The sequence below is a fragment of the Vigna umbellata genome, chromosome 1 (assembly GCF_029865625.1).
Source record: "Vigna umbellata cultivar VRB3 chromosome 1, Vumbellata_1.0, whole genome shotgun sequence".
In the NCBI taxonomy this organism is placed as follows: domain Eukaryota; kingdom Viridiplantae; phylum Streptophyta; class Magnoliopsida; order Fabales; family Fabaceae; genus Vigna; species Vigna umbellata.
In genome coordinates, this window is record NC_142165.1 from 61,529,492 (window position 1) to 61,540,534 (window position 11,043).

The window sequence follows — 11,043 nt, forward strand, 5'->3', positions numbered from 1 at the left end:
AAAGGAAGATTTTAGCCCCCCCTCTTGCTTCCTATACACAAAATGGTCCCAACCATGGCATCATTCACCCAGATGAATGTCACATGTATCATTCATTTAATATTACCCAAAGGGTCCATCTTTACTAGGCTACCTGACACATCAATAACATCATGCTTATTAATGACATTAATGTCAAAAAACAAAATAATTGTTATAAACCATTCTTCCTTTTTTTCCTCACCACATGCATGCATTGCCTCTAATGCATAGTCCGTAAAATCCACAAATACCACCTATTTCCAAAATATAATCATTAATCTACCCCTGAAATATCCAGAATTGTGTTTTTTCTTTTGATAGAGATATATCTTCATTTGTTACGGAATTGGAATCTGCATTCCCTTATGCTTCTTTTTTAGGTATGATTTTTAAGCCACAAGTATGGACTCCAACCATTATTTTCTATTCATTAATATCTTCTGAAGCAGAAATATATAGCTTTGCATGATCTTGTATTTTAATTTTCATACAACAATTTGTTAAATGGAGAAAAACAGGTTGCAGCTCACCTTTACACAAACCTTGAATAGTCAGACTCTCAAATTCCTAAACGCTGCATCTCAACAACAATATTATAATAAAGAATATGAACTTTCTTTAAGATAAAACAAATTTCACCTTGTCAAGAGAAAAGAAAACATAAAAGAACCAAGAGAGAAGAAGAAAAGAAGAATATAACTTGCTGTGAACTCCTCCGAATATCTTTATATCATATCATGTCTTCCCCTTTGGCTGAATAAAGGTTGTCTTTTCTTTCTTTTGCAAGTATATGTCATTCATTCTGCTTCTCCTTCTGTGGTGGCTGAAGACATGTAACTCATCACAATGGAGGTCTCTTCTGATGGAACCCCAAGAGTTGAAGACTGGAACTGTTGCTTGCAACTTTGGCATGTTATTTCCAAAACAGTGGAGCTTATCTTCTTCATGGCGTGCTTTCTCAACTCTTCAGCCTTTGCCAGTTCAGATTGTGCTTGTTTCCTTATCCTTTTGGCATTCTCAAACTCAAGTTCAGCTATCTCAATCTGACGTTTGGCCTCTTTCCTAGCATCTTCTGCATAAGCTTTTTCTGCTATGGCCAACTTGAGTTCCTCAGCTGCAAACTCTTTCAACCTCGCCACTTCCAATGTGGAATACTCGCTCACATTATTATTCCTTTCAGGTGGGCTCCTATGTGCTTCTGAGCACACTCTCTCTTCATTCCCTTTGTCATTACTACATGACCCTATTGAAAGTTTCAAACCATAGTTCTCCTTCGGATTTCGTTTTTCTTGAGAATTTATTGAGGAGGGTAAGAGCTGAAGTTCTAAGTTCCGAGAGGTGGTGGACTTGTTATTGTGTATCTCTGAAGTTAATAAGACTGTTGCTAGTTGATCAGCAGAAACTGGTTTTGGCAGTGGAAGTCCTTGCAATGGTGGGGCGATGCTAAAATTTGCCTCACTAGAGGGACTTGCGCTTGAAGCTGTTCTAGAAGAGCATGCAGGTTGCAGTACTTGCAACTCTGGCCGGTGCTGCCGGACAGTGCATGCATCTTGGTGTTCTATGAAACTCTCCACCCTGAAAAAGACAAACGTTTAGGTAATTAAAATAAACTAGACTGTGATATACATTTATGTTCTTGTCGCTTGATATATGATTGACTAGGGGGGAATACCTGGTCAAACAAAGATATATATGTATACCGAAAACCTTGTTAGTTAGTGTTTCAAAAACATGCAATTATAAAATTAATTACTCAGAGGTCCTGTCCGTGGCTTCAGTGGGCAAGTTTCAAATTGAATAGTTGATTAAAATAAAATAAGACAGAGTGATTAAATTAATGAGGACATCATAAGTTCAAATAAAGAATGAAAAAAAAATGAAATGTTTCCTTCTTACGGACTTTTGTGGTTCTTTAGCTTATCAATAGTAATTTGGAGATAGACTGGTCCTAAACTTAAAAGCTGCCATAGGAACTCCAGTGTAAGGCGTATGTGTGCAATATTCATAACAACATCATGCTTAGGATTCTGAAAATTTTTCAACTTACATGCTTTAGGACTTCCAAAATAGAATATTAATATATTTAATAACCTCTAGAAGATGGAAAATGTTTCACATGGAAGGTATCTGAGATTCAGAATTTTTGTTTCTGTGCACCGTCCTTGTACCTAGAATTTAGGGTTTGACCACAATCACATAACAATTTAAGAAGTAAAATTTTAATAGTTATTAATAATAGTAGTTTGGTTTTCGGTTATGGAGAGCAAAAAACAATTGCTGAGCAGGGACTGAATCTGAGGAGCCAAAAAACACAGAAACCAAGAAAGAGAGAGAAAGGTGGAACCTTTGAAATAATAGACACGGCCACTAAGATAGGAAGTAAGGTGGAAACAAAACGCAAACAAACCTGGAAAAAACACGGCCACAGTCACAGGAATGACCCCTAGTGCCACAGGTTTTGATGTGTGCCTTGTAATCAGATTGAACAGCATACCCTTTGGAGCACTTGTCACAGACCCACTGCTTGTGATTGCTATGCTTCCTTCTGAAGTGCTTCTTGATCCCCACAAGATCCCCAAGGGCATGGCAAGGGTCATGGTGCAAACAGCTTGGCTCTGGACAGACAAATACTCTCTTCTTCTGCCCTTGTGTTTCCCTCTTGAGCAATTTCCATGGCACCTTGTGTCTTCTCCTGTGCATTTGAAGATTCTGGTCCCTCTGGAACCCTTGGTTGCAGATCTCGCACACATATCTGTCAGATTCCAGCAAGGTGGTGGGTGAGAGAGATACAACCTCAGCATCTGGATCTGCATAAATAAATACATATGTACACAGGAACAGCATAAACAGCAGCAACAACAACCAGGAAAAAGAAATTAACTTTAGAGAGAAAATCCAAAGCCCACGAATTTTGTCTGAGGTAAAAGCCTGAAAGTTGAAACTTAGCCCCATAAAAGGGTAAAAAACTTTACCGGGTGTGCCTGCGGGTCTTCTTTTCCTTTTGTTCGCCACCCCATTTTCAGATAATGCAAAGGCGGCATCAGAAGAAGATGGTGCACCAGAAGAAGCACTGTTGTCTAACATGGGTGGAATTTTTGTGCGTGTGGTTTGAGGACTATATGTAACTATAGGAGGATTAATTGTGACGACGACTAGTACAAGTGGTGAGGTTGCAATAGTGGGTTTCAGCTTTACTTGTATGGAAAAGAAGATGAGGAATGATAGTGGCACAAGTGAAGGAAGAAAGAGAGAGATAGAGATAAAGATAATAGAAATAATAGAGAGAGAAAAAGGTGTTGCTTTATGTAATCAGCTTTCTTTAAGGCTTTTTTTCCCCTAGCTTTTTCTTTCCCACGAGCTTTCTTGCTTTGGTGTTTCATTGACCCCTCACCTCGAGCAGGTAAGGTTGAAGGCAAGTCTTGTTTATAAAGCTCCCTCTGTAGCGTGTGTGATTAAGGGATGTGTGTGTGTGTGTCTTTTGCTTCGTGCTGACCCTATCCAATCAACGTTTGGTTCAAACTTTGAGCCCCCACACGCGGAATTTTGGACAGGAACAAAAAAAACATCCTCTTCCTCTCTGATCCAACCACACAAGAAAACAACCACGCTTATTCGTCTTATTATTATTATCATTATTATTAATACCATGATTATTATTATCACTGTAATTTGCATGAACTCCGTTATGCATGACCTCGTCTTCTCTCTCCTCACGTGACATGCGCCAGACAAAGTCATTCCGTCACACCTAACAACGCCGGCCGCACAAATCGGGCCGCTGGCAGACTCATCACTTCCACCAAACATGGAGACAGTATATATACAGATCTTCAGTTGCATCCAAATGTAAGGAAAATGGCAAATGACCCGCACACCCCATATCCAACTGCAACAGCATATACAAGTTAATTAATCCACTCAGTGACATAAATTTAGGTATTTATTTAATTTTATTAAGATAGAAAGACCATACTTGCCTTCAACCATAGCATGAAATTCATCCCTTAAATTGAGTCTTATTTTCTTTTAAAAATTTAAAAGTCATTATTCTGTTTTTTCATGTGAAAATGTCTTACTTTTAGTTTAGGGAACTAAAACTATTAAAAGGTGATCTTAAAATTAAAAATTAGTCTAATTTTAAGCCAGAAGACAAAAAATAACCCACTTTAATTTTGGAAACGGAAATATATTCCAAAATCGAAGAATAAAACAAATTTTTAGGCTAACTAAAAACGTTTGAGAATGTGTTACCCTTTTAAACAAGTTGACCGTCTAAAATAAATTATAAGTTAAACTTATAAATATAATTGAATATTTCTTTAAATTTTTAACTTAAATATATTTATCTTATTTTACGATATAATTTCTATTTTTTTCTTTTGGACACGGGCGAGTTTGTTTGAGTTTTTATTTTGAGAAAAAAGTTATTCCAAAATAAAAAAATATTTACTATATATTTTTAGATGTTTATTTTATGTAGAAATCAATTTATTTTGATAACAGAGCTAATTAAACTAGCAGGTACTCAAACTATTAAAGAAAACACAAAATAATTAAAGAATGCTAATTTTATTTTTCAAGAATCACTTATTATTAAATTTTTCAAAAATATAATTATATCCTTAAAAAATTTGCTTGATATCTATCGTGAAGAGAAATTGTTTTAAGTGAGGATACACTCAACTAAGATTTTTCAACTGTTTTGCTTTAAGAATCTGCGCCTAAGCAAATGCTAAATGCTAAATTTAGTAGGTGCTTAAGTAATGATACAAAACTAAAAAGTTTCCATGTGACTCACTTTTAGTCACACTCTTAATCTTTAGTAATGTAAAGTGAATGACTTCACATTGTAAAATAATCTCTTAGCAAAATTTAATAGAACTTAAAGCTATAGTGGAAAAAACTTTAAGGTTCTCACTTCTTTTATTCCAAAATTACCCTTAATGTTTGAATGGAAGTAAGATCTCATTCTCTCCATTTTCGTTCAACATTCTCTATCCAACCTCTCCCATTTGTCATTTGTTTGTCTCCGACAAAGCAAAATGTCTCTTTATGTTAAAGTTTTCACCTTTTTGCTTTCATTCGGTTGATGGTATTGTGCGAAATGGAATTCTCTGCTAATATTGGTGTTGCGAGCAAGGTATATGGTTTATTCCCTTTCCCTATTTGCGTTTTCGCTTTCCCCTTTGATTTTGGCTGTTGTCGTTTCGGTTTTTGCCCTTTCCTTTGTTGTTAAATTTTTTTTGGATTTGTTGTAACCTGGAATTTTTTTTCCATGCAGTTATGCGTTCGTCATTCTTTCAAAACCAAATATGTTGGTAATTTTAATGAAAGATTGACTCAGGAGCAGAGGTAATTTATTGAGAAGACACAATTTCGATGGTTTTTAGAATTGAATGATAATGTTAAGCTTGATAGGAATATATTGAATGAATTATTGGTTAGATTGTTTGATTTTGTACAAAAAGTTAAGGCCAAGTGTCCCAACCAAGAGGGGGTGAATTGGTTTCCCTTGTAAAAATAAGTTCTTTTAAAATCTTTTTGATTTTTCTTGCAATGCAATCAATCAATAATGTAAACAATGCAAGAGTGTAGGGAAATAGAGATTAACACAATTATTTTATACTGGTTCGGCCACTGCCTACATCTAATCTTGTTTTAATCAACCTTAGATTGAAAGGATTCCACTATATTGATTGAGTTCTTTACAAAGCAAGACTTACAGAGAACAATCCTCTCAATGTAATCTCCTTCCTAACTCCAAATCAACTATAGCAACCCAAAAAGAATACCCTCTTTTTGTCACCCTTAAAGATACCTCACTCCAAGTCAAAGAATTTCTCCAAGTCCTCTTCCTGTCCGCAACAAGAGGGATACAATCAGCCTTGATTTGTAGATAACTCTAATATAGAAAAATACACCTGAGTGTGTAGATAAGATCAGTCTGTGACAACACTTCAATTCTTCAAGAATCTTTGAACATTTCTTCCAAATGTAGTAATCTTGATTCTTTTCTGGAGCTCCTGCAATAAGATTGTTACCAATGAGGAAGCATTGGTGTCTTGAAGATAATGATTTTGATGACGTTACAAAGTGAAGAATATGAAGACCCTTGTTGTATTAAGTTTAAAAGCATTCTTGTATAACAGAAGATACCAGGAGCGAGTAGTCCGGACCGAGCCGTGGAAGGCATGACCGAGACCAACTGAGGTATGACCAAGACTGAGCAGCTAAGACCGAGCGGTGGAAGGCATGACCAAGACCAAGCGAAGTATGACCAAGACCGGGCAGTTAGGACCGAGTAGTGGAAGGCATGACCGAGACCAGTGAGACATAAATGAGACCGAGCGGTAGTAGTTAGGTTTTTGAGTTCTGTAGAATAAAATGTTAAGAGTTGGAAGGAGAGAGAGAAGAAGAAGCCAGGCCGAGTGGTGGAAAGTTGTGAATCAGGTCGAACGGTGAAAATTTTAAGGATTCAAGCCGAACGATGGAAAGCAGTAAAGGCTTAAGCCCCAAACGGTGAAAAGCGGTAAGGAATCGAGCCAAATGACAAAGGGTAATAAAGGCTCAAGGCGAACGATAAAAGGTGGTGAGGGCTCGAGCCGAATAGTGGAAGGAGGTGAAGAACTAGAGCTGACCGGTTGAAGAGTTAAATATTCTAACAGTTTAAAAGTCTCGTAGATAATCGATTATTACTTACGATAATCGACTATCACTGGCAGTTATAATATGTCGTTATAGTTTCAGACTAGTAGGCTATATACACTCTCTTCCAAACCCTTCGAAATTATCTATGCCACTTTTGAGAATACAGTTTTTCTGAAGAAGTTCTCAAGTGATAGTGTGCTCTTGTCAAGTCTTTTGAATAGGAGAAGCTTGCGCTTAGTGTGTGTAAGGTCGGAGCAGTTCTCGTAAAGTTGGCTGAACAATTTTACTTCTGGTTTGTTTGTCGAAGGAAGGTTCTTTCTCTTCTTATTTGTATTTCATCTTATTGTAATCTGTGAATAATATTTTAGTGAAAAGGTTAATCACTATTTATAGCAATTAACGACTGGACGTATAATATTTTGATTCGAACCAAGATAAAAATCATTTGTGTGATTTTTCTACTCCATACACTCTTTATATTTTCTGCACATCAATTGTTCGATAATATTTTTGTAAGAAAATTAAAGGAATGATTTTAATTGACCGAACACACTTTACGCTCTTTAACAATCAAATATGTTTTAACTCCGCAAAATCGGTACCGATTGTTCCAACAATTGGTATCAGAGTTTGCTTTGATATTCTTTCAAATTTTTCAAAAATGGTCGGCCAATGTCAAGTTTACGCCGAAGGTTCTTCCATCAACAAACCACCACTTTTTACTGGTGATAACTATGCATTCTGGAAAGTCATAATGGAAATTTTCATGGGGTCTATTGACAAAGGCATCTGGGAAGCTGTAAAAAATGGTCCTTATATTCCTAAAAGTACTGTTGATTGTGTTGAAGTTGAAAAACCTTATTTTAACTAGACTAATGAGGAAAATAGAAGAGCCCAATTTGATATTAAGGCTCGTAACATTATATCTTCTGTTGTGGTGCTTGATGAATTCTATAGAATTTCTGTTTGTAAGACAACATAGGAAATGTGGGAAGTACTTAGAGTTACACACCAAGGTATTGATGAGGTAAAACGCACAAGAAAGAACACACTCATCCAAGAGTACGAAATGTTCAGGATGCAGCCTAAAGAAACAATTTCTGATGTTCAAAAACGATTCACACACATTGTGAACCACTTGACAAGGTTGGGTAAGACTTTTGATGTTGATGAATTGAATATGAAAATTCTAAAATCATTGGACATATCTTGGCAACCAAAGGTGACAGCCATCTCAGAGTCATAAAACCTCTCCCAAATGTCAATGGCGATTCTCTTAGGAAAGTTTCGTGAGCACGAGCTTGAGCTGAATAGATTGACTGCAGAGGAGGATCAAGGCAAGAGGAAGACCTTAGCCTTCAAATCTGAAATCTCAAAAGGAAAAAGTTCAAGGAATAATGATGATGATGACTCTGATGATGAGGAGAACATGAGCCTCATGATAAAGAAGTTTGCTAAATTCATGAGAGCAAAAGGAAAGGATAAATACCGAGGAGAAAAGAAGGAAAATCAAGGATCTCCATCAAGCATCAAACGCTATGGATGTGGAGAAAGAGGACATGTAAAAATCGACTCTCGTAAGAACAAAAGAAGTGAAGAAAATAAAGAGAGAAAATTTCCCAAGAAGAAGAAGGCTTATATAGCATTGGAAGAAAATGATTCTAGTTCTTCAAGCTCAAGTGAATCAGATGAAGAAGCAAATTTATGTTTAATGGCTAACTCAAAAGATGTTGGAAGTCAAGTAAGTGATTCTAGCTTTGAGTCTAGTGAATTAGATTTGCAAAAAAATTCTTTGAATTGATGAATGAATCTGAAAAACTTGACGTTGCTCATAAAAAGTTAAAGAAAGAATTCAACGAATTGAAATTGAAATATGAAAATGCATTAGATGATGAAGTCATACTAAGAAATAAAGTTAGTAATCTTGAAATTAAATTGTCTAAATATAATGCAAATGAAAATCCTGTTGAATGTCTATTTTGCAAAAGTCATATGTTTGACATTGATATACTTGAAAACTTGCTTGCTAAAGCAACCAAATCTACCTCACATGCTCAAAATAATTTTAGAAAAAGCAATGTTAAAAATAAGAACATACAGCATCATAAGAAGCCTAAAGTTAAAAGAACTCATAAAGTTTGGTTTGAAAAAGACACTTTTGTAAAAAATAAGATGCATGATGTTTGTTGTTTCTATTGCATGAAGCGTGGTCATACTTCTAACAAATGCAACATCAAACATTTTGGAGTACCAAATGGAAAGAAAGCATGGGTACAAATTGTTAAATGATGATTGTTTACATGTACTAATCCCAAGGACCCATGTTGAGATTGTTGATAGGGGGAGCACTGGTTTAGCTGAATCCACAATCTTAGTAAAATTTGAGTTTTTGATGATGGCAATGCATAATTAATAACACATGTGTATTATGTGTTACATGTTCTATGATTACATGTTATATGCGTATATGAGAACATGATTGTGTTGTTGTTGTGTTGTTCATTGCATTTAACTGCATTTCACTGTGTTTTATATGTGATTTTATACATGAATGCATGACACATGTTTCTGGATGAGAAAAACCACAAGCACTAATGTTGAATTTTAATTGTGTGGCAAAACAACAATTTTAAGTCGATTTTATTATGGGGTGAGTCGATTAAAACTTGTGTCTTTGCACAAACCTTTTTCAAAGTGTGTTGTGAGATTTTTCAAAGAGAAAGTTTTTCAAAACTATGATTTACACTGTTACATAGTCGATTATATGCGTGTTGCATTCGACTAAGTCTGTTACTGTTTTGAAATTCTGTTAATGCTTGATATAACTGTCTAACGATCATATTTTTAAATATGTTGACCAAGCATTAAATGTCATTCGACTTCATTAACTTTGAATTCAATTAATTGCTTTGACTGTTGCTAACTGCCATAACAAAATTGTTATCTTTGACTGCATTAGTAGCTTAGTCGATTAAAATGCGTCAGAGATGTGTTATACTATAAATTGACGCGAATTTGATTTCTGTAAGAACTTTTGTGAATATAACAATTTTTGTGATATTTTTCAGAAAGTACTATCTTGCAAAAAGAGGAAAAGAACTCCAAGAATCAAGAAGTGACGTGGTGATCATCTCCTTGTGATTTCTTGAAGAGCAAGTTTGTTGTGTATTCAAAGGGCTGATCAATTCTGCACATTTAGGTGTAACTGCAAGATCATAGTCTACAATGTTGTGAAGATTGGATTGAGGTTCCTTGTTGTGACTACAGGAAGAAGAGCGTGCGGCGTTCTTGACTTTGAGAGGTGTCTCAAAGGGTTTAGACAACAGAAAAGGGTATTTTTGCTACTGGTCTAGTTATTGTGCTGCCTATATTTGATTAGAGGGTTAGAGAGGTGTTTTATATTTTTGACGTGAGGTCTCTATAAAAGCCTTGTTGTAAAAACCTTGATCATTATAGTGCATTTGCTTCCCATGGTTGGAGGACACTGGATGTAGGCAGGTTGGCCGAACCAGTATAAAAAGCAGTGTTTGAATTTTCTGATCCCTACTCTTTTACTTTTAATCAACTTTTCTCTGTACTTATTCGATTAAGTTTCTGCTGCATTAAAAAGCCTTTTACCATGCGTTTCAAGAAAACTTTAAAGGCATCACCTTTTTTGAAAAAGATTTTAAAAGACTTTGTTTACGTTGGCTTAATAGGCTTTTTTGTCCTCAGATTTGCTTATTTTTCTCAATTAGGTCCCTCTTTTTAAAAGTGTGTCAATTTTGCGTCAACGTCGTCCCTTCCATTAAATACGCATAAATGACGTTAACTTTTTTCTCTCTCTCCTCTGATTCTCTGCAACACTATAGACCTTTATCTTTCTTGTCAGCTTTTGGTCTTTTTTCCCTTTTCTTCTTTCAACGATAATTTACTTTTTCACCTACTAAACTAATTATACATAACACGCATACCCTTTTCTACTTTTCCTAGCTCCCACAACTCACATCAACGTTCAATAATGAAGTCTTTCGATTTCCTCCCTCTCCATCTCACTTTCTTCACTAATTTTCGGCTGTCTCAGGTTTTTCTCTCTCACCCACTTTCTTCATTAAACATGTTTCCCACTTTCTTCATCCGTCAACTTCTAACCACCTTTTCGGGTTCCTCTCTACTCAGAATCTATGATCCTCGACAAGTTGTTTCTATTCCTTTATTTTGTCACTACTACCTTCCTCTACTTTCTTTTTCTGCTATTAGTTTCACATTTTATACCCACTCTATTTTCAGTTACAATACCTCTTCTGCCATGATGGATGGATCAACGATGGAAGAAATGACTTCAAAATCGTCCACATCCCCTTGCAGCTTCTCATCTTCCCCTTGGAAGGTGAA

At 35.7% G+C, this 11,043-nt stretch overlaps 1 protein-coding gene across 2 annotated transcripts; it reads right to left on the reverse strand.

The window, feature by feature from the left end:
* Positions 1-457: 457 nt before the first annotated feature.
* On the reverse strand, positions 458-3,428 carry SGR5 (C2H2-like zinc finger protein). 2 transcript variants are annotated; one of them, XM_088103999.1, is made up of 3 exons: positions 2,994-3,427; positions 2,429-2,828; positions 458-1,596 (listed from the first exon to the last, which is right to left on the reverse strand). In XM_088103999.1, exons 1-3 carry the CDS (start codon positions 3,103-3,105, stop codon positions 819-821), a joined length of 1,290 nt encoding a protein of 429 aa, XP_087960125.1. In that variant the 5' UTR covers positions 3,106-3,427; the 3' UTR covers positions 458-818. The 2 variants fall into 2 exon arrangements, with proteins under 2 accessions (XP_087960125.1, XP_087960124.1); XM_088103998.1 differs by having other exon boundaries at positions 2,429-3,428.
* Between the last annotated feature and the right edge of the window lie 7,615 nt (positions 3,429-11,043).